At 36.5% G+C, this 24437-nt stretch overlaps 1 protein-coding gene across 9 annotated transcripts in view; it reads right to left on the bottom strand.

Annotated features, from left to right (window-relative positions):
* EPHA7 (EPH receptor A7) overlaps window positions 1–24437 on the bottom strand; it is a 194448-nt gene that overhangs the window by 116200 nt on the left and 53811 nt on the right. For all 9 annotated transcript variants that reach the window (XM_064649949.1, XM_064649940.1, XM_064649946.1 and 6 more), the window contains exons 4-5: window positions 22193–22348; window positions 20987–21322 (exon numbers count right to left, since the gene is read on the bottom strand). In XM_064649949.1, coding sequence (XP_064506019.1) covers window positions 20987–21322; window positions 22193–22348 — 492 coding nt within the window. The remainder of the gene's footprint in view (window positions 1–20986; window positions 21323–22192; window positions 22349–24437) is intronic.

Below are 24437 nucleotides of genomic sequence, written 5' to 3'. Positions count from 1 at the left end.
CTCCAGTGCCAAATTAAATGCAGAAGGAAAGGAGCTATATTTTCAGATAAGCTGTTTTTCCAACAGCTTTTCTTCCAGTATGTTTCTCCTAAAATCTTCTTCTGAGTCATCTGACTTTCTAGAAAGAGAGAGTGAAATTTCATACTCTTTTTGATCCTTCCTAATAAGGGGCTACTGACAAAATATTCTGGTTCTCCTCTGTGCTCAAAACCACAGTACTCCATAATTTCCTTTACATGAGATGTCTGGAACGAGACCTGAGAGTAACAGGAAACTGTTCTCTTGCCTCCTTCACACTGGAGTCAGGATTACTAACGCAGGACCCAGCATTCAGTACCAGGCTCCTCCAAGCACTCTGTATAATTTAACTGTAAAATGGAGCCAATTATTACTTTTTAATGTAGCTTTAAACTACGTTTGACATTTCTCCTGGCTCACAGATGATCATAGAGTTTGAAGCAATAAAAGGAGGGTCAACTCTGATGGAGCCCACATCGCACTCATACTGAAGACTAAGTTATGTTTACCAAGTGGTCACTCTTAGACTTTTCAGAAGCAAATAAATTTGTCAAACTCTAAAATATAAATTACTCCATGGTTAATAAAAAGAAACAAAATTATTTTTTAAAACTAAATCTAAAGTATAAATGGTTTCATGACTACTTTAAAAACTAATCTCCAGTTCATTGTCATTAATCATACAGCCATTACTAAACTTCTCCTTTCAAACTGCTTTTTTATTTTTTTAAGATGAGTTGAAGACAAGAAAGTAATAAAAATAATACAGCACCTAATGTCACACAAGTGAAGAATTTGCTTTCAAATCTTATAGGAGTCTAAGCCTCATCTGTTTCATTTTTTATCACAGTTAATCTCTGCTGATATTACACTATATTAAATCCATACCACAGCCATATATATCTTCAGTTTTTCTGTTATATGTGTGTTTATGTCAAAAACAAACAAAAACCCCACAAATCATAATTCCCTAAGATGTTTCATGTCATGAGGACATATGACTGGATTTCCTTTAATTCATAACCAAAATCTAACTACTCTTATATTTTCCAGTATAAGATCTGTCTGGCAGTACTTCAGATTTATAAACTCCAACAAAAACATTAATCAGTTTATCCACTGTAACACTGTAATCATCTTACATTACTACTTTTTTTCTTTCTTCAGATCCCTCCCCCAAAAGGATTAGTGTTGGTCACCTAAGAGGTTAATTTCCTGAAAGGTTAGAATGCCATTTTCAGGTGTTCCTACTATGAAATTACATTTGAGACAATACAGTGTAATAATCTATAAATCTGTAGCCAGATTTTTCAACACTAGCCTGCATTTCAGTGCAATCTGTAGGCAATAGAAACTGCGAGCTACAGAATACAACAAAACAATTAGCATTCTAGCTCAAAATGGATGCAAATTACTAGGAAAAAAACTCAAGAAAACCCTTAGAGAAGTCCTCTTGGGAAGGAAAAAAATAAAAATATGTAACACAAGCTTCTCTGCGATTTTTAATATTTTGCATAAGTGCAAATAATAATTACCGATGTCTATGAAGTCATTAATAATACTGTGAAAGAAAAATATTATTTGTAGTTGAACAAATTTTTCTTTAAAAAAATAAAAACTGGTATTACCTACTCATTTCAAGGTTAACAGAATAATGAAAATTCATATGGGTCCCTGATGATCAAGGTAGGATTAACATATTTTCACTTTCTCTAATAGAACTGCTTTGGTACAAAATACATTGTTCTGCACTGTCATGATGTATGGCTCATATTTAGAAATCTGACAGTTTAGGAGTGCATTATGGCATTCCATTAAACTGAATACATTTTTGTGCTGCACAGGGAAAGATAAAGAGGCTACAATTCTTGTCTTCTTTTTAAAAAATAATTACTTTTCTCACTACCTTAGTGAAAATTTTAGTAAATGTGGTATTTACTGGACTGCTAAGTTCTACTCTCTGTTTCAAAAACCATGGGGATGATATAACTCTTTTTATTTCATATAAATCCTAATTGCTTCACAGGAGCATGAACTATATTAATTGATAGAGGTGTCAGCCAAAACCCTCATTTACAACTGCAATAACAGTAATTTTGAAGACCTTTGGAATTTGCCCTGCAAGTAGACTGTGATGTTTCTTCTGAGCAATATTCACGAATAACGTAATTGTAAAATTCCAGGACCACTGGTGACGTGCTGTTATTTCAAAAAACAACGCTGTCACTGACATAAGAAAAAAGGGAAAGAGAAGAGGCAAGAAGAGAGGCTTGAGAAGAGAAAGGAAAGAGGACTAGAAAAGTATGTGAAACTTAAGGTTAAAACATACTAGTGCAAGGCCTCCTTATTCCCATGGTGACAGAACAATGCTAAGTTGTCTATAACCCCCTGAAATGTAGACAAGGCATTAAAGTGCTTTATCTATCCTTAACAGATGTTTAGGGTTGTACCATTACAAACCCAGCTATATCATAGGTGTTATTAGCCCATTGTCCAAATGCATAAAATTTCCTTCACCTTAACAAGAATCTAGAGGATGCTTTAAAAAAAGTTTTTAAGTTGACTTTTTTCTTCAGCAGTAGGGTTTTTACTTCCCCTTCAGTTTTTTACCCGAAGTCTTCCAAATGAAGTTGAATAAAGAAACAGTTTTCTGAAGATCTGTTTCCCCTAGTGAGAATCATGTAAGTTAGTCAATCATGAAGAAAAGCAAAATGGTTGTGCATGGCCAGAACAGGGGAATATACCACTGAGTGGGAGTCCTTTCATCACAGGAACAAAAAAGCTAGCACTCTCAAAGCTTCAGCTGAGCATTTGAGTTTCTCTCTTCCCTTTATGACTGAGTCAACAAAATACAATGTGGAGCAGGAAGGTGACAAAGTAATCACAGCATCACATAGCAAATGTGTGAGGCAGAATGGTGGCTTAGAGAAAATGTCAAAGGAGGAACCAGGAGGCCAAGGCTTGATGGTCCTGACTTTGCTCACCATCATCCGGAGCTGTGGGAAATTGTCCTCTGTGTTTGTATCTACAATGTACTCTGTGACTACCTTCTTTCAGTGGTTCGAATTTTCTGACCATAAATTACTTTAATTATATTTAAAATAAAAATAACTAATTTGGTCCCCAAAGTTTAGTATGCTCTGCTGTTCTTTACACCTACTTCTGTGTGATCTTATAGACCATCAGGTTAAAAATTGCCTGCCCTGCAGCCATTGGAACAGAAGTTAAAAAAAACTTATGCTCATATGTCTGAACAACCCTCTTGAGCTTTAATGATGTTGCAATGTGGCAGAAAGGTGACACCAAAGCTTTAGAACACTTCCAATATAAAACAAACCTAAGATCTCTCCACACAAAAGATAAAGAGCAATGGTGCTGTCTCCATAAAATTATTTCTCTCATTTGGAGCAGTGAGGTGAGAAAAAACATGAGCCATGAAAAAGCACTTTAATGTGACCAATCTTGTTATTTTAGAGTACTGGGTGAACAGCTTATTAACTGCAACAAAGTCCAGATCTTCCCAGGTACAATTAGGGAACGGAGGAATGCATCAGTGTTACAGTTTGAAAATTGCTGTATTAAAGACCTGCTTTTATTCCATGGGAGACTTACCTAGAACACTGCAGAAAGATTCACAAGGGTCAGGTTGCCAAAAAAATGTCACAATTATTAGTGATTAAAAGCACAGTCCCAGCAAGAACAAACTATTTCAGAAAGGTCACAATCTCAGGATTTTTCTTTAATAAGCGTATGTATTATTAAAACATCCTTAAGGGCTTACTCTGCTACCTGTTCACCGTCTGAGAACTTGGAGGTTCCCGGGGAGATTTGTTTCTCTTTCATATGCAACACTGGCAGCTACCCAGTGCATGCAGCAGAGCTGCAGGAGACCCAAGCTTTCTTAAGAATTTGGTGATACACTGCACTAGTCTTATTTAAAATCTCTCTTTAAGATGTAGAAGGATTAAAATATAGAGGGATAATAAAGTCTGTTTGGAGAGGTTTAGAATTCCAGTCATGAAGAATTTGGCCGTTACCGAACAAAGAACACCAAGAGCTCTAGATTAACGCGAAAACGAGAGTTTAATTCTATTATACATTTTAACAAGAAGGACAAAACCCCAAAAAAACAAACCACAGGAGGACAGATAACTTTAACTTATCTTCGTACTTATATAGCCACTAGCAAAATAGTATCTAAACGCCTCACAGTCACTAATGGATTTTTCTTCACAATGCTTCTTTGATGCAAAGAAGTCCTATTATCCTTATTCTTCTCATGAAGAACAGTGTCATGGAGAGATTAAGTCATTTATCCAAAGTAACACAAGATGCCTATGGGAATGCCTATGTAATTTATCATGGATGTCTTGAGCCCCAGTCCAGTGCCAGAACCAGTAGACCATTCTCTTCTTAACAGACAAGAGCTGCTGGTAGAGTACCTTAAATGACCTTTCAAAGTGGCTATTTTTTACATGGTTTTTGCTCTATCACCATGCTTTCTGAAGAAAGCTGTTAATGCAACATACTTCGAGAGAGCTTAATTAAGCACCCTGTATCTTGTCTCAACACCAGCTGTGAAACTTGGGAACGCATATACTTTCAGACCAAATATTACATATTTCTTCAAAGTCAGCAGCAACGCTAAAGCTCAGCAGCTTGGCAGCTGGAAAAGATCCTTCATGCTCTGCAAATGACCATACTTTATTAAAGTCCTTTAAAGCCTTTTTCAAGGTTTTTTATATTCCTGAGACTAAAAACAAGCTACTAGACTCTCAGTACATGTCTGAATATATGGCAGGAGCCATTTGGCAAGTACCAAAATATGTTCTTTCCTGGCACACTGCAAAGAAAACTCAAGAGCTCTGTTTATCATTTGGTAAAGCTGCTTAAAAACAAAAGACAGTCAATTGTTTCCTCTTTATATTACACGAAGGGTTTTGGTTTGAATGTAATTCAAACTACAGGAGCACCCATGAGACTGGCAGCCTAACACACTGGATCAGTATTTGCCTCTGAAGATTCAAATTAATTAAAAAATACTGTTTAAAGAAAAAAAAACTACTAAAGTTTTTTTATCTTTATCCAAAGAATAAGTACAATTCACATCAGCAACCTAAAACTCTCCAGCCACTATGTTCACCTGAAGGTATCATGACCAGGAGTGAAAAGTTTACTAGGTCATGCTCCTTTAATCTTACCTTCTCTTTTGAGTGACTGCCAAAAGCCTTGCTTATGATGAAGTTTATGAAAAAGAAAATGAACTGAGATCATAATTTAAATTCCACAGAGTTCACAAACAACTTTCATATGGTAACAATTTTTGGTCACTGCTTGGGTTGACTGAATTTGAATCGGTGACCTAAAGGTGAAAGATTCTGCATTCCAATATCAATCTCCATGCTGTTTATTGTTCCAATTTTCTGAAGTTCAAAGTGGTAGAAGCGAGAGTTACATGGTTAAACACAGTTGTCTTCACTTTTCATTCAGTTAAATATTTTCAGACTTTTCCCCTTAAAATCATTATAAGCATAAACCACAATTATACAAAATTTTCTCGTATATGGAGAACTTCTGACCAAAAAAACACCCAACCTCCATTAAATAAGAAAACAATCTTTTGTCAGATAATCAAATTTTGATATTTAAGAAGTCCTGAAAAGAGTAAAGAATAAAACTGTGCTACAAATTCAGTTCTGCCTTTGTAAAACTGTCTGCTTATTTCAAGAGGATTTAGTTAAAAGCATCTAACAGCCTGCTTTGGCTAACTCTAACTTAAAAATTTTAACAAGAAAAATCCTGTGATAATAAGGTTTCATAACTTCCTTCACAAATCCTCATATTTTCTTAACTGTGCTAAAAAAGTTTTTTTCTAATCAATCCAACAATTCAATTCTGTACTTAAAATATGAAATTTAACTAACATACAACTTTATCAGCTTCAGTAATAAAGTGAGCAAATTCATTTCCAGGAAACGGACTAGTGAAAATTCACAAGGAATTCTCAGCTGTATCTGAGGTAAGTCTTTTTCTGCCAAAACATTTTAAAAAAAATCTGTTAATTTTTTTATTTAGGGAATGGGAGAAAACTGACAGGAAACAGAGAAGAAAAAAAACACTCTCAGAAAAATTAGAAAGGAATTTACAGTGTGTCTACATTGTAGGCAACCAAATGAAATAGTAGCACTAAGGATTTATTTATTGTTGACCATTGAGGCAGTATTTTTTCAGCTTTCCAAATACCTTAGCTCTTCATTTTTAATGAGACAGGCATAAGAAAAAAAGAATAACCTCACCTACGATTTTATTGCCATACTATTTAATCTGCTGGTTAAACCATACATTTTTAAAGGTCTATCTTTTTACATGCAGAGTAATGAAATAAAAAACTGAATACAATTGCAAATCCCTAATCTGATATTGGGAGGGAGACTTTATCCTATGAATGCATCAGCTCTACGAAGTAACTCTTCGGCATAGAGAGCTCATACTGTGAAAGCTATACATTATTCAGAAGCAAAAAAAGATTATTTTCAGTACCTAGTTTCACAATCTGTTAACTATTTCTTCAGAGACTGATTGACTTTTATGATCTGTGCTACATTAATTATTTTTTTATCAGACATCATTTTCTACCATTGCCCTTTCCTGCTTTATATTATGCAAATCTCAACTATGCCAACCAAAGCAACTAGACCACAACATCCCTATGGACCCATTAAGCTAAGGAAAAAAAAAAAAAAGACAGGAAAAAAAAAAAGGACCCAAAAATTGTTTCATGGCCTATTTGGTTTAACAACAGACCCAATGCCCATTCAAGCACATATAATTCAGAAGGCCTGCCTGCCAGCAATAAAGACCGAAATTGGATACTTTCTGAGATTAATTACCTAGATAGGGCATGATAATGCTAGTCAAATGGGAAGGTAATTAAAGTGCACCTTCCATGAAAATTATTCATTGCTGATGGATCGGGTGACAGATAAATCAAAAGGCACTTAAAAAAGCTACAGGTTAACTTGTGGAAGGCTGTTCCTCCTTGGAAGTTCCTGTAACCATGGCTGCTTGCTCCTATCATAAGACAAAAGGCGGGAGGGTTGCGTGGCCTCCGAGAAAGAGGAACCCGGGGAAAAGTTATCAGCATTGTGCCCGCAGACAAAGGGTCAGCTAGAGTGGAACCAGTCGGCTGGCAGCCTTCAGATTACTAGATCTCTCTGCTTGTATGCCATAAAGGGGTATTGCAACCATAAAAGGCGGCAAGTGATGAATTAATAAGTTGACTAGTCCCCCGGGTGCAATCCTTACACACGGAGGACATGCTGCGGTAATCAAACAGGGTTATAAATTGTGTACATTGAATGCCACAAAATGCATCTCACTTCATCACCGTTAAGTCAAGACTTCCTGAATTTGTCATTAACTCTTTGGCTTCAATATATTTATTTAAACAGTAGAAGTAAGAGAAAGGGCTTACAATAACAAAAGGGCAACTGATACTACCCAGTGGGATATACAGTCTAATGGAGATCATTGACTCTTACTTTCTAAAGCTACAGGGGTCAAACTGCACTCCTTTTACACCAAAGCTCCCCTTGAGATCCACTGATTAAGTTCAAAACATTCAACTATATGCATTTTTGAACGCAGGAAAAAAAAAAACAAAAAACACAAGATCAAGTCAGTTTTTATAGCTAGCTTATGCAAATTCCTATTTATTCCACACTTGAAGAAAACTGAGATATTAACATGGATAGGCATTTCCCAGATCTCAGATTTTTGCAGAAAATTTCAAAACAACCTCATATTGGATATAACATCTGATTATTAAAATGTATGAAAATGGACAATTGAATAATTATCACCTTCTCTCAATTTTTTTTTTAATGTGTGCTAACTCTCTAGATTGTGATATTAGAATAATACTGACTGTTCAGTGGTAGGTAAATGGAAAGCAACTTTGTGCCACCCTTTTTGTACTGAATAGTGGCTTAGATACCTATTAGGGTTAAAGGAAAACTTACCACTGATTTTGAATCAGAGCATAAATAGATAGTAAGATACTTTTTAAAAAAATTATTTACTTAATTTCTTCTACCAAAAATATACTTGAGGTTTTCCCACATTTTGAAACAATAGTTCTGCATGCTTTATCAACAGCTTCAAATCTGTTTTACTCATCCTCTGAATATTATTCCCTTTCCTCAGCTTCATAGTGAGTACTGGAAAGGAAAATTTAAGTGAGAACTGATATGTGATGGAATCTTAAAAAATATGAATTACAAACTGAAGCCCTTTCTGTGGGCCCAATGGAAAGCATAACCCTTTTACAAAACAGAATTTATGACACCAGCCATGACTGTTTCCAGGAGTGTTCTACATTTACAGAAGTTTATACGATCATGTGACAAACAGAGGCATGGTACCAGTTTACCAACTTCACTGCAGTTCGCAGCTATGGTATTTCCCCCAGAAAATGAGCTGTGCTGATTTTATGAATAGGTTTATCACTTTGAGATTAACTCATCACAATATTTTGCAAGAAGTCAAATTTTATAGACCACCTGATATATCAATATACCTTAGCAGACTTAGTAAACTTAATCTAGTAAAGTAAATGGTGCTGGGGTGAGAATGAATACATGTTTGTCCATACCATTAATTTGTTAGCATGCTTAGCTAGTTGGGCATAGTTCTGGCAATCTCAACATGGGAACACTGTGTTGGGAGATAAAGAAGTTTAACTTTGCAAGCATGAGCCCTGACATGCCAGGAACATAGTATGAACCTTGATCCCTTTTGTACAGGCATAGCTTTGGTAAACAGCAAACATACATTAGCTTCTTTAAGAGTCCCACTGCCTGTCTGCTAGTATCCCAGTGGAGTTTGAAATATTGATTTAGACCTACAGATTGCTAAATAGGACAGGACATGTCTGCCTGAGAGATCACCACCAACCTTTACCCCTGTGGTAGTCAGCATAGGTGTGAAAGGTAGTCTCCTTATCATATAGAAATTACCCTCCCAAGCACTTAAATTGTGATAGTATTCTGAGATCCTGGGGTATCCGCTAGGGCAAGCATCAAGAAACGGCTCCCTTGAGTCTAGTGAAGGAGTTCACTTTCTCTATTTATTGCTCATTGAAGGTTATCTGCTTGTAATTGTTCTGTGCCGGTGCATGGCTGAGTAAATTCATTGTTTACACAGAAGTATATAACACTGATGAGTGGCCATCACTGCTTTATTGTACGCAAGATAAACTGCAAAGCACCTGCAGCTCTCCTAATGGGGACTCTTAACTATCATTACAGTAAAAAGAAAGCATAGAATAAGTATTTTATATTTTTAAAACATTTTTAACATAAACGCTATGACGTGCAATCAAGTGAAATATCCCTATTTTTAGAACATGGCTGTATATGAATATCCTCACTAAGCACCTTGGTTAATTCAGTCCTTGGTAGAAAGCTTCAAAGAGTCTTAATGACATGAATTACTAATAGGATAAACAAATTATTTTTAAGAGTTTAAAAATCTCACAGACAATAAATTACTTTTAAATTTGCTTGCTTGCTTAGTATTTTCTTGAAAATAAGTAAAAGCATGTAAATATTTAATGTTAACATTGTGGCAGAAATGAACATTTGCATATGTGGGGGTGGGAGGAAGAGGGCATTCAAGTCATCAACTTTTGGCAGTTAATTTAGGTGGCTAAGTAGGAAGGTAATCTAACGCTTCTTCTGTAATTAAGGACAAGTCAATGTACAATTCCTAAATTTGGCTCCTGTTCCAAATCACTCCCTAAAGAAACCTATCAATCTCCACCAACTACAACAGTGTAAATATCCACCAATGATTCAAATGCTAATGTTTAATGCCAACATCAAAGAGCAGAACGTTTAGCCCTAAAATACTTCATGTTATTAACTCTATACAATATAAAGAGCAATGACACTTTTCCCGCTTCATTATCAGTTAAGCTGCAATATAAAAAATTAGAACTAAGGGTGAAATTTTGATCTCAGCTACACAAGGGAATATTTGGAGTAATTCCACAGGAGATCCACAGAGACACATCATTAGAGTATTGGCTCTGAAATATTAGCATCCAACTCCTCATTTCACAGACATGATTAGAGGTTCTATGAACTTAAATAGACTCTTCAGCGAAGTAAATGACATTTCTCCGCATAAACATCAGGGTTTACTGGCTCTGAATCTGGTCTGCTGACTCAGCCACTACTGCCTGATAGGAACTTGGGTGATATGAAAAAAAATTAGCTCTTCATGATGCATTAAGAAATAGGATTCTCAAAAATAAAAAAGAAATGCTTAGGTGACAGACAGACAGAAAAGGTTAAAAGGAGAGATGGCAAACAGATCCATCAGCAGATATGAGATGGCATATACAGAAACTGAAGGGGCTGCTGATGCAAAAACATATACACAAGAGATAACCCCGGATTCAATGGATAATTGTGCACAACAAGCCATTGAAATGCAGTTAAGAGTTCAGGAGGGGTCATACTTTAAAAGAAAAGCTAAGAATCACAGTGACAGCACCTCATCCCTATTGTTAAACCCACTTATGAGGAAGTGGGATCTGTCTTAAAAATTCTGAAAAATACACTAACAGACTAGAAGAAAGAGTGGCTAAAAGGAGACTGAGCAACATGTATGCATGTGCGTACATGTACTCATCTGTGTGTATGCCTGTGTGTGCCTCTCTCTCCCTCTCTTTTTCTGTCTCTGTGCCTGTGTAAGTCAGAAACCAGATGGAAGTAAGATATGAGACATCCCATTCTGCATTTCTAAGATTTCTTGAGCTAACATTACAAAAATGCCAGCAGTTCTGTGAATATTTTTCCCTAAGGTTTTCTGTGTTTCTGCATATGTGGATTCTCTTGCGTCTGGTACATGATTTAGCTCATTCAGTAAGAATAGGTTTTGGCCCCTTGACTTCAGGTAAGAGTTTAAGATTTCTACCTCTCTGTCAAACATAGTTAAAACTGGTCAAAATCTGCTGACAGAGGAAAAGATGCTGAAGTAAAATCTTCGAAAGAGATGTACTTTAGCACACTCAAATAGCTTTATATGTTTAGAAACTTTAGCTAAAAGTTATCTTTTCTTAATTAGTATTACTATTAAAGTGGCCTGAGTCACATGACTTATGACACTTGGCTGTGAAAATTTAAATGAAAAGCATCAAGTCAGGGAGTTTAAACTACAGCCAGCATTAAAGTCTGATTTATTTTGTGGGCTGCCAACATAAACAAACTACCTTATGGAAACATAAGGAGCAGCTTGTTATAAGTTCAAATTTAGAACATTTATATTGGTTCCACAATAAGAAGATTTCTGTGTCATTACCATGAGCATAATTTAGTTGTATTATGTTCACATGTAGACACCATTATGTAACACTTAGCTCAGACAAATGGCTCTGTTCTTGATCTTCCTTATTCTACTGTAGTTAATGACCAAATATTGTTAAAAATTGGGACACTAATTATCTGATGTCGACATGTTATGGATAATTAAGAATTGCTCACTCTGAAGCCATGCTAATTGTTTTTCACAGGTCTCCTTCTCTCGTCCTTGCGCCCTCAATAAAGCAAGCACCTACAGGTTTATACGTACATCTCTGTCACGTACTTTGTCACAGAACATACATCATCCTTTCTAGCTCATCCCCGATTAATTTTGCTGGCTTGCAGCAATTATCTCTTCCTTTGTGACTGACCTCCTGCTAAATGGAGTGCATGATCACTGGACAATTTTTTCCTGCATATTTTACCACTTAATTGATCCTTGTTGGCTGCCCATAACAGAATACACTAAATTTAAGTCATAAAATGGTTGAAGTTGAGAGCAAGTGGTAACCATGTTTTAGCAATTGTAGTTGACAGCTGTAAAAATCAGATCTTGATAATGTTCTCTCATTTACCCTATTACTTGGATCAGTTGGTTAAAGCTGTTAATGATCCTCTTGGATCAATGTCGTTTGCTTGTAGCTATAATTTACTGCATTGGTGGATTAGTACAGATGTTTTCATAGATAGCTCTGCATCATTCCACCAGATTGCTGTCTGCATCAAATTTGCTTCCATTCATCACTAACAAAGCAAAGAAAAAGATAATCAGCATCTCCTATCTTCACATTAACTACTGAACTTGGGATAACACTTTTATTGTTGTCAATTTGCAGCCTTCAACCACAGCTTCCTCAGTAAATTGCCCTATGAGTTTTCTCTAGAAATAGAACCAATTATATATTTCGACTACTACAGAGAAAGACCACAGGAATGCTTAACTGTAAAACAATTCATATGCCAAAGAATAGTAGATATAACTGTTCAATTACGAATATGCCCTAAGAAGTCAGGGCTGTTTCTATCATACACAAAGCAGAAAAAACTACATAGGGCAGCAACATGTCAGAGCTGGCAAAAATTGTCCAGACTATTAATTACCCAGATTGTTTCAGCACCTGAAAAATCTGCTGCCACCCATGGAGTTGTCATAGTGGATAAGTCAGCAACGGCTACAGCTATTAGGGAAGATGTCTCCCTTTCTTATTACCCCACTAGCACCAGAAAGATCAAGCTCAGCTCTTCAAAGACATGGGCTATCTTCACCCTTTCCTGCTAGAGGTGAACCATTTACTCTTGGGCCATTAATACTCCCTAAACTGCCAGAAGGCCACAAGCCAGAAGAGGAAGATTTGTATTTTTCAACTGAGGACTTGTTTAATCAAACCTCTGTTTTTCCTTCTTAAAAAGCAGACTTGCTGGCACATGCAACAAATATTATAAAAGTAATTGAATAAAATCTGTTCCAAAAGAGCAGCAGCATAATCACTGAGTATTTTTAAGGAAAATACCTATAAAAAAAAAAATTAGAAAATGTTGGACAAATCTACATGGCATCTTTTTCTAGACAATTGAATATGACAGTGAACTACATCTGTAAATGGTGGACTTGAACCTTGCTTTAAGAAAGCTCTAGGTTCAAGACATTTTTTATGTGGTCCTGTAGTGCATTTTTGGCATACTAACTCACTAGCTGAGATAGACTCACCAAAAGTCTTCCAGCTATTCAATAGGCACTAGTGTGAGCAACCTCTCCCATCTAGAAGTTGCACATTTTGCTATTCTACTTAATGAAGAAACTTCTTTACTTTTCCCTCTATATGCTACCTGCTCTCTTCTAAGGATTTCCACAGGAGTCATTACTGTAGGTTGGCTCCATGCCAAGCTGTCATCAAGAGCTTCACTATATAGAGATGTTCCAGTCTAAGAATTTTTTTTAATTTACTACATACAACCTCAATTAGGATTTCACTTTTGGTAGTACTTATACACTTGTAATAGCGCCTTTCAGCAATGATGCTCATTTCTCATTGAAAAAGCATCTGAGCACTTAAAAGGTTTTGTTTGTTCTAATCACAATATGAATTCTTCAAAAGGTCTGAAACAAACAACATTGAGTTCAGAATTCCTACTGATGATGTTCAGCACTTATTTACATCTTGCATCCAGTTATCATATTACAGTTCCCACTAAGCACAAAAAGGAAGATCTGGAGATATAGTTCTGCTGCCAAAATCAAAGGTCTACGGAATTGTTCTTTCTTTGCACACACATTAATTAGCTACTCTACACTGTGTATCACCAAGTACAAATGTATCAAGTCATTTCTTGTGTTTGTACTGCAGCTATCTTGAAAGTCTTTGACATTGCTTGGGTCTTCACAGAACTATGTAATAAAGTTCCCAAAAAGTATTAACAAAGCTCAAAGAGCTATTACTTAGTTTCTACTCTGTTGAAAAAGACTTGTGGTCATGAGAAATAATCTAACTATGGATGAAGTGAAAGAAGAAACCAGGCATATCTACAAGCGTCTAAAAACCTACCCTGCAAGTGTCACAATTAGAGCTCTTTAATTTTACAGACCTTTCTGGGATTGGTCATAGTGTAATATTAACAGACATACTGCTTTTCAAGATCAGGATTAGTTTTTCATCATTGCTTTTATGAACACAATTGATTTAACTCATAAATATTAAGGAGATATCTGGCCCATGTTTTTTAAAAGAAAAAGGGGCTTCTAATCCTTTGTGTGACATTAATAAACCAATCCCTTCTTTCTGTGGCTAAATTGTACTTTATATCACTCATTTTCTTCTTCAAGTACATAGTTTTTCATTGTGTAGCTGGTGAAATTATGCTTGAGTACTGTACATTTGATCATGGTGACACAACCTGCTATTTCCATAGCTCAGTGCACAGGAAAGTCAATAGCCCTGAGGCTGTCATGCTTCTCTGAGCAGGTTGTTACCAAACATTTAACACACATAGCTTAATTGGACCATTTCTAATTCAGAGCTTTGGTTCTGTGAAGCTGAAGCTTTATCTTGGCGTGTAGTTACCCTATAGAGTAGCCTACCACTCTTCTTATCTCTAAATATTGTAAAATTCACACAATTGTTACTAGAAAAAAAGTTTCTTAGCAAAAATTATTATATCTATTTCTAAAAAGCTTTTATGGTAGAGCTGGATAGGCAAGAGTTCAGATATCCATTTGAGGGGGGAAAAAAAGTATTTTTGGTATACTTTAAAAATATTTCAAATTACGTTCAGCCACAAGCTGATGTGCAAAAACCTGATACAGTCAGACTCAAAATGTGATACAAAGTTAAAGTTTCCTTTCAAGATGACAGAGCACCCATCCCTTTTGTTCCTGCATGTTCTGATAGAGCACAAGGTTCAAATCCTGCTCCTATTGAAGTCAATGACAAAACTTCCATTGACTTCAGCGGTGCAGGATCAGACCCTAAGCAATACAGCTAACATCTGCTTTCTTTCTTTCTTTCTCTCTTATCTTTCAGTGAAAAACATTGGAACAAACAGAACTAAATATTAGAAAAAAAGAGAATTAATATCAATTAGCTATTCTGTGGTAAGTTTTCATATAAAACATATTGCTAGTAATTTCAATTTTTTTGTGTATATGTATATAAAATGTTATCAGAATTGTTAAATAGATATATATGACATACCATATTATATCCTATATAGATGTTTCCTTCTTTGTGAAAATCCTAAAGAAAAATCGAACATCTAATAATCTTACAAAAATGCTGCAGCCTAGCAATTCTGCAGTATCTCTATAACCTTGTGGATTTCACAACATTAAATATGACCTGATACAATCAGTGAATGAACAAACTGTTTTCCTTGATCTGATGGTATTTGCTATACAGAGACTGGAATTCTTATCAAGTTTTTATCCATCAGTTTAATTCGGGCATAAATTCAGTTATCGCCTCCTGTAAAAATATCTGTGATATTAGTTCAGGGTAATGTGATTGCAGATCAATAGGCAGTCTTAACTGCACAGAAAAAATGCAATCCATTTTTTTAATGTACTGAGAAGACATCTAAAAAAGTAGAAGAATAATAACTATCATATGTAACTAATTTCTACTCCAATTTTTCCCTTTTTAGTTGGTCGCCATGGAGTTCAGAACACTTACAGAGCTATCTTGTCTGCCAACTGGTTTAGGAAAAAGTTTTAAAATATTAAAATATATTGAAGTATATCTTAAATATCATTAGGAATAAACACAGGCATCCATATAGCTCCCATTAAACAAAATAAGCAAGAAGGTTATACAGTCATCATCATATACATATTTGTAAAAACCACAGTTTAATGAAAGTGTTTAGTGAATACTAGTTTTAAAACGTGACTCTTCATAAAATAATTCCCCCAGCTCAACAGGTGGAATGCATTTGGTGAAAGAAAAACATTATTTTTATAATCTGAATTCTTTTTACATGAAGCATTGCTTATAACATATATATATTAAAGAGAGAGAGAGATGATGTAGCCATATCAGTGTGGGAAAACAGATCTACATTTGGAGGTTAGAAGATGAATCATAGATCAAAAAGTAAAGTCACTAGCAGGAAATATCAAATGAAACCTATAGCTCAAGGAAGTCCATTGAAATGGGAAAACATAGAAGAAATGTTAAGCTGACCATTGAAACTATTTGTAATAAGCTGTCATGTCACCTCACTAGAGGTGAACATCAGATGGAAGATGTAGATGAAGGTAGATTAAAACAATTTCGTGGCAGCATGGGAAGAAGCCAAAATGGCTTGGGGAAAGGAGAGAAGTGAGAATAGGACTAGAATGCTGAGGTCATAGAGACTGGGAAAGCTGCAGGCATCAATCTTCTTGATTGCTGCTTCTGCTGGGGGACAGTTCACTGCTGAAGAAAAGTCAGGTTTAAGTGAGACTGGCAGGGAACAGGAAACAAATAGATGTCAATAGTGCAGAGTCTATGAAAAAGGGGACTTTAAAAAATGAGCAGGGATAATGAGAGCTGGAGAAAAAAAGCAAAAAGAAACAAGAGAAAAATTATGAGCAGCAAGAATGAAAGGAGAATGTAGCGTGTGGGAGAAAGCAAAGTATCTCCCCTGTTTAGAAAGACTACAGAATTACCTAAGAAAGGCAGAACCCCCCTCACAGATTTACATTTTTGCATTCAAACACTTCTTGTCATGTAAATCGACATGCTAATAGTCATAATTTTATAGCACGTAATGTCTTCTCAGTTCAAGTTGCTGGGATAATGCCATAATATCAGTTTCCTTTTTTGAACTGTGAATTTTGGGATCTGTTTTTTGTAGGAAATGGTCTGAAAATTGAACTCTTGGATGTAAAAATAGAATGGCAAATTAACATATATAAATCGTTACTAAAAGAGAATGCTTTTCAAGAGTAAGCCTTGATTATGGAACTGAATCAGGGTTTTTTGACCACTTCAAGTTGTCAGCATTAAGTGCATCTGAAGGCACAGCACGACCTAAGAGTGCTGTGGTGCAACTTTCTCTTGCTGTGAAGAAGCAGCAAGCATTACCAAGTGCTCCCTGCACAAGAGCAGAGAGTATGTTTAGGAACAGTTATTGGCATTACATTTTAACTTCTGTTTGCTATGTTTGGTTACAGTAGTAAGACATTATGAGTGTTCCCTTAGATATGATTTTTTTTTCCCCAACAACTATAAAACCAACTAAAACTGGCTCAGGACACATACTTAAATTTCCTCAAATCCTGATAAATATTGGGATTTGTCCAAAATATCTTAATTTTTATCAAAGTCAGGGTAGGTTGGGTGTATATCACCCTTTACCATAGATTAGTCCATTGCCCATTCAGACAAATTCCAGAGGAAGGACGCAGAAATATAGTTTTAAAAACACACTATCTTTGCAAAAGTGTCAACAGAAAAATTATAAAATTGTTATTGAAACATATTTTGTAAAATATTTGAAAATGTATAAATCTCAAAATATGACAAATATTCACCTGCTGTGAAACCTATCCAATTTCCATTCACCTTTTGAGTATTGTATAGAAAAAAATTAAAATTTGGAAAGGTATTTGATGGTTCAAAAGGAACTACCAGTACAACCAAAAGGTGACTTTCTTATTAGGGAAATGGTAAATTTTATCTTTGGTAAACAAACATTCAGTAAGCTTGCAAAGGTAGGGCTTGTCAGCTGTTCTCCAGGTGCAGCTCTTTGGTACATTCATTTACTGTAACTGAAGCTTAGTCACATTTAAATCTGAATCCTACAAGGATGCAGGGATTCACATAGATCAGCTTGCTATCCTGGGATGACATCCTGTATTCTTTATATGATGCTGGATAGGCAAGATACGAAACAAGATGGTTTATTCCTGAGGGACTTACTGTACTTCATAGTGTTAAAAAAAAGCAAAGCAAAACCAAACCAAAACAAAGCAAAACCAAAAGCCTGATGGTTCTTGGCTGAAGCATAAAAATATGCCAGACAACTGATAGCCTAGTCATAAAGTCTTTTGAAAACAAGGAATGAATAGCAAAACAAGGAATGAATAGCAATGTGTCATATATATATATATATATAAGCAATGTGAAATGATGCTTTCCCACTTGCAGTCATTTTATTGTGTTATTTCCACAAATATAAATAGGTTTTTATTCACCACCTGGTCCTTTTATGTGACATGCTCTCTTTGTCTCATAAAAGCTTGTTATATGTGGGTGAAGAAACATTGAATATATTCCATATTCCCATTCTTTTATCAATAATATCCTGTTATCATTACACAATGATTTGAATTCTGTGACTATAGCCACAAAGGAGAAATTCAATTAAACCAAAACTACAAAGGAAAAATCTCATTGCAATCCTCTGTGCAACTGGTGAACCCAGTAATTATATATAGCCACCTATTGTGCTAGCATAATAACATGTGAGGAAGGTTTAGTTAGACACATTTACACACATAAAAAGCAATATGGGCATAGAAAAAGTCAATTTTGCCAAAAGTATAGAATAGTCACACAGTAACAAATGAGAGCTGCATGAATCCTAGTTTACTTGGCTATAAATAAATCCAACACTTTCTTTCTCTCCATGGTAAAATAAAATAGGAGCACAGAAGCATAACAGTCTCCTTTGAGCAACCAGTCTCTTTCTGTTCAATTACAGTCATCAATCTGTTCCACCTAAAATATTTTCCTCCTTGAGAAACCAAAGAAATCAGTATTAGGATCCAAAACATGCTGTTGCAAAAATAATGTAAAAGAGGTCTTTCCTTTTGTAAATGTATTTGTTCTGAAAGCCTGTATTTTCTACAATGCAAATTTTGTAATTCAGTAAAAAAAAAAGCTGCATTTATGCAGCACTTAGAATCAGAAAATCTTGAAGACCTTGGAAAGGAGAAGTGAGGGTTACCTTCATTTTACAGACAGAAAACTGCTGTAACAAAAAGAGCTCAAAGCCATTTTTTTTCCCAAAATCTCTCTCCTATGTATATTCTTTTTAGATGCCCAATTGGAAGGTTTTAAATCCTGGTATTCAGAAGTGTTAAACAGACAAAGCTTCAGTTGTATGAGTACCCTGTCTCTCAACAATGACAGTGTCAAATCCTGGGAAACGCTTGCCTGTGCATAATCCCACAGTAAACTGGAGAGCAGGGAAGGAATAGAGTCAGGTCTCCTGCTTCCTGCTGCATGCTCTTACAAAACTTATCTAGGAGGTTGAAGGATCTTTCCATTACTTGAAATCTTTAGGTAAAGCCTAGATGTTGTCTCTAATATATACAGAAGCTATAGCTTCACTAACATCTCTGGGCTTGGTGTGAGGATCATTTCATGAAATCAGACAATTTGTGTTGCTTATACCATAGCACAGGATAACCATATTATATCTTCTGACCTAATAAAACTCCTGTAAATCTATGACTATGAGAACACAAGATAATGAACTATAATGAATTATCCTGGGGAAAACACAACAAAGCTGTGATTAAGGCTTCTGCATCTTCATGAGATGTGACAGTAGCCACCAAATTGCACTGTTTCTTCCTTTACTCTGTGTGCCACTGAACCATCAAAGCACATAAAGTAAAGCTGATTTGATTCAGCTAAATAGAAAAAAGTCCAAATCCTCTTCCTCATGTGGTAGTTCTGTACAGTCATCTACAGAGAGCAGTACACTGTCCACCTGCACATGTTTGAAGAATTATAGAGAATTATTTTAAAGATGAAAAATCAAGGTGTCAAAATAATATAATCTGTGGTGCAAAAATAGTTTCAGGGTAAATTTTCTGTGCTCAGAATCTCATCATAAACTTCAAGAACTGAATGAGTACAGAGACCAATCCTTTCAGTCACAGAGATGGTTCCAAAATAATATAAAATGTGCATTTGGAATCCAGGAAAGCACTATGGGGAGATTAAATATCCCATAAATATTCCAGCCTAACTTTAACAACCATATAAACTGTCCTAGTTTTGGGGAGAAGGAGGGAAGGTTTTGAACTCAATTTCTTGTCCTTTTTTATTTTTTTTTTTGAGATGACCATCTTCAAAGTACAAAATAACTACAGTTTTTCCTGTTTGACTCTGTATAGCAAGCTTTTTTTTCTTATTTCACAGCATTACTGTAGGGGATCATTTCTACTGCACTAAAAAAAAATTCCATGATCACAGTCACTGAAATTTCTTCCAAGATGTAAGTATGAAGTATCCTTTAAAACATTAGTTAGCTGTTCTTACAGGAAGCATCACATCAGTTATTCACTTTGTATTTTCTTTTAAGGCATTTCTTCAGAAGCCAGATCTCACAAATAATGTTCGGTTTAAGATCTTTTGTTCAAAGTATAAAAGGTTAGTTTTACTATCCCCTCTTAAAGCCCACAGCACACTATTGCCTATAATTTTATCAACAAGCAACTCATCAGTTCAGAAATCTAAATCACATTTTTTTCATTCAGCTGCAGACAACGAAAGCCCTTTTTCCCCCTGGGGTGATATGCTAGTTTGATTTTATTTTCCCTGACATTTCACCTGTCAGATTATGATAAATAGAAGAAACAGAGAATAATCATCACATTCTCACTGCATCTCATAATCAAATATCTGGAAACATAAGATAAATCAGAAACATTATCCTGAAGGGAAAACATTAACACTGAAAACACCATCAGATATCCAAATCATCTTCCAGTGACCTAGGACTCCCACACATATTTAAAAAATTAAGAAAGAAGACTGCATAGGACTGGCACATCTACTTTTTTTATCTTCAAATACTAGGGAATGACCTACAATGAAATAAGCAGAAAAAAAGAAAGTTGCAGACTTAAGAAATTCTATCTAATAACAAAGATTGTGTCTTCTTTAAGTCTTGTCATCAATGCTTTCTGAAAGCAATCCTGAGGCCAAGAATCAGGACGGGTTATCATGAAATAGTATAAGCTCAAATTAACTAGTTGGCAAGGTGAAAAGATTAATGAGCCAGAACACACCAAACATGCTCCTGATTTACTGCATCTCTAGCTGGCATGTTCCAAATTTCTCTCGATCTCACAGTGCTGAGATTCATAAGTGATGAAAACTTACCTGCCTGGCCGGTGGTAATACTGACAGCTGCAAAAAGCCTCTGGGAACGACTCAAGTCAGAAACCCCATTCACAGCTTCAACTTCAAATGTGTAGTTAGCATGAGCTAGCAGGTCCATGACAGTGACATAGTTATCTACTAATCCAGTTTGCTGGGGCATATATCCAATGTTACTCCCACAGGGAACACACTCGCCCTGCTCCCAGCTGCACCTCTTGCACAAAATGCGGTAGGTCACATCACTTCTTCCCCCGTTGTCAGCAGGAGGACTCCACTCCAAACTCACGGTAGTCTGGTTGATATTGAAAATTAGGTTCTGTGGTGCAGATGGAGGTCCTACATTATACACAAAAAAGTGTAGAGTAATTACACAAAACCAAAGTGGGACATGTAGCCAGCATTTTAATTACTGAGACAGAGAACAGTTGAAGCATTTTTCTCCACATAAACATTTCATTATTTTTATTACAAGCTGCATAAAAGCTTTCTTGAACTCATTTGGTAAGAGCTTTATTTATTTTCCATTAAGGCATCAGAATAAAAATTGTCTGTATATTTACTGCAACTGACTTTAGCCATTTCTCCTCTGTGCAATTAAAAGGAATGGTTAACGTACATTGAATCTGTTTTATAGTTTTCCCAAATATGGGATTTGTTCATCTCTTCTAAACATACTGCACAAGCCGCATCTAGTCCTTTGTTATCAGCTCTGATATGATTTCCAGAGATATTTGGTGCTGTTTTGGATTTAGGAGACTTCCACTATTTAAAACACCAATCTGCATAGGTCAGTCTATTTGCAGTTAGAAAGTTAAGTCAGATCCAACTACAGTTCGATCAAAGCACAGATCCACACAGGTTATTTTAATTTTTCACATTACTAATTTTGGTATTGTATCACATAAAGCACACTGTCTACAAGAATTTTATGGCTATGGGAAAACTGTGCCTGTATTCTACCTATTACAATGAGTTACTCACACAACATGCAGTGTTTTCCAATGCTATATCAAGCAAACATGAAAATCATATTTATTTTGATTCCATATTCGCTGTCAACTCTTTTTCCCTCTGCTTTTCAATTTTATTTACTGTTGCAAAGGTACTTTTCAAACACAGGAAAAGCCAGACAAAACTACTTGCTGCAAGTGGCTGCACCTGGTTGGTTAAGCAAGTCCCTTACTATTAAATTCATGACTCACTCACTTGTGCATGCGACATATGGTGGATCAGAAGGTGCTCTATAATAGCTATCTTCACAGTCGCATCTTGAGGATCCTTCCTTGTCAGAGAAGCTGTGAGTAGGGCAGCGGGAGCACTGCAGGTCTTGTGAGGAGGATTTGTAGAACCCACGGCCACAAGCTAAGGCAGAACAAAACAAATTAAGGTTTAGATTTGCATGGACTTCTATTCTGAGCTTTTTTTGCTTCTGTTACATGAGGTACACATTCCTGTAAACATCTATACTGCCCATTCTGTTATGTTGGCTCAAGCAAGACATTATGCTAACAATTTCTTTTTCTTCAGATGATGCTGTTAATGATTTTGCAGCATTTTTATGAGTTCAAGTACACACTACATATACCTCAACAACTGGCAGTACAATATTTCAAAACAGAGGGCTGCATAAATACAGCAAGCACCTGTTTTTCACCAAAGAAGAGTACAACAATGGTATGAAACACCTGGATGCCTGCAATAGGCCTAAACAAGGGAAACCCAGTCCTGAGATCTGATCTAAAGCCACTGAAGCATTTCTGGTATCTGAGCTAGTTGTTTTGGAATTAATGGAGCAAAATTTTTTCTTCCCTGATCTGAGAAACCCAAATAAGCTGTAACCCACCAGCAAACCATGATTCTTAGGAAAAGAATGAGGTGTGATCACTTGTTGGAAAGATGACTCAGGTAGGAACAAAAGAGAAAGAGGAGAGCAGACAGCGTAAAGTGCACAATAGGTTTTTCCAGTTTCACAGAAACACACAAGTAGGTTGAAATTAATTTACTGAAACTTTCAAGAAGTAGATAAAAGGTAGACAATTGGAAATATCCATATAAGACGATTTCTTACTTTGGTAAGCCTGTTGGGTAAGGCCTTCAAGGCCTTCAAGGTCTATGGTAGATTTTGGGGACTTAGATTGTCCCCCCAAGTTCCTTAAAATGATCATCTCACTCCATGACGATCAACACGGCCAAGTCAGATATGGCAATGCACTTTCTGAGCCCTTTCTAATAACTAATGATGTAAAACAAGGCTGCGTTCTCACTCCTACCTTATTCACAGTCTTTTTCAGCATGATGCTCCAAAGGGCCACAGCAGACCTCGACGATCAGGACGGTATCTACATTCGATATCGTACTGATGGAAGCCTTTTCAACCTAAGGCGACTGAAGGCCCACACCAAGACCTTAAACCATCTTGTCTAGGAGCTGGTTTGTGCTGATGATGCCGCCCTTGTTGCCCACACAGAAGCAGCTCTGCAGCGTTTAACATCCTGCTTTGCAGGTGCTGCTGAGCTCTTTGGGTTGGAAGTCAGCTTAAAGAAGACAGAGGTTCTCTATCAACTGGCACCTCAGGAAGTCTTCCATCATCCCCATATCACTATTGGCCAATCAGTGCTCAAATCAGTTCAGCAGTTTAATTACCTAGGTAGCCTCATCTCCTCGGATGGTAAGAGTGACGGAGAGATAGACAACAGGTTAGCAAAGGCATACAGTGCCTTCAGAAAGCTTCATAGAGGAGTTTGGTGAAATAAACAGCTGAAGAATAGTACCAAGATCAGTGTTTACAGAGCCATAGTGCTGTCTACTCTCTTATACGAATCTGAATCATGGGTCACCTACTGTCACCACCTGCGTCTCCTAGAACGCTTCCATCAACGCTGTCTCCGTACAATCCTAAACATCCACTGGTCAGATTATGTGACCAACACATCTGTTCTTGAACAAGCAGCAGTTACAAGTATTGAGGCCATGTTGCTGAGAACACAGCTGCGTTGGGCAGGGCACGTCTCCAGGATGAAGGACCACCGACTCCCTAAGATCTTGCTTTATGGTGAACTTGCCACTGGCTGCCACATGAGAGGAGCCCCAAAGAGAAGATACGAGGACTCCCTGAAACAACATCTCAGCTTCGGCCATATTGTTCAACATAACTGGTCTGCTCTGGCCTCCAATCGGAAGGTCTGGAGACACACCATCTATAACGCTGCTGATGCTTTTGACAAAGCACGCAGGATCACTCTCGAAGAGAAAAGACAACACAGAAAGAATCGTGCCTTGCAGAATATACCACCTAAGGAGTCTTTCTGCTGTGCCTTTTGCAACCGGACGTGCCTATCTCGTATTGGCCTATTTAGCCACCAGCGTGCTTGTAGCAAATGTGGGTAGAGCCCTCCCCAAATCTTCATTCATGAAGCCTAGCCATGAGGATGATGAAGCCTGCTGGGAACCC

The sequence above is a fragment of the Pseudopipra pipra genome, chromosome 3 (genome assembly GCF_036250125.1).
Source record: "Pseudopipra pipra isolate bDixPip1 chromosome 3, bDixPip1.hap1, whole genome shotgun sequence".
NCBI lineage: Eukaryota > Metazoa > Chordata > Aves > Passeriformes > Pipridae > Pseudopipra > Pseudopipra pipra.
The sequence above is the reverse complement of the archived record's forward strand: the minus strand, read 5'-3'. Positions and strand labels throughout refer to the sequence as shown.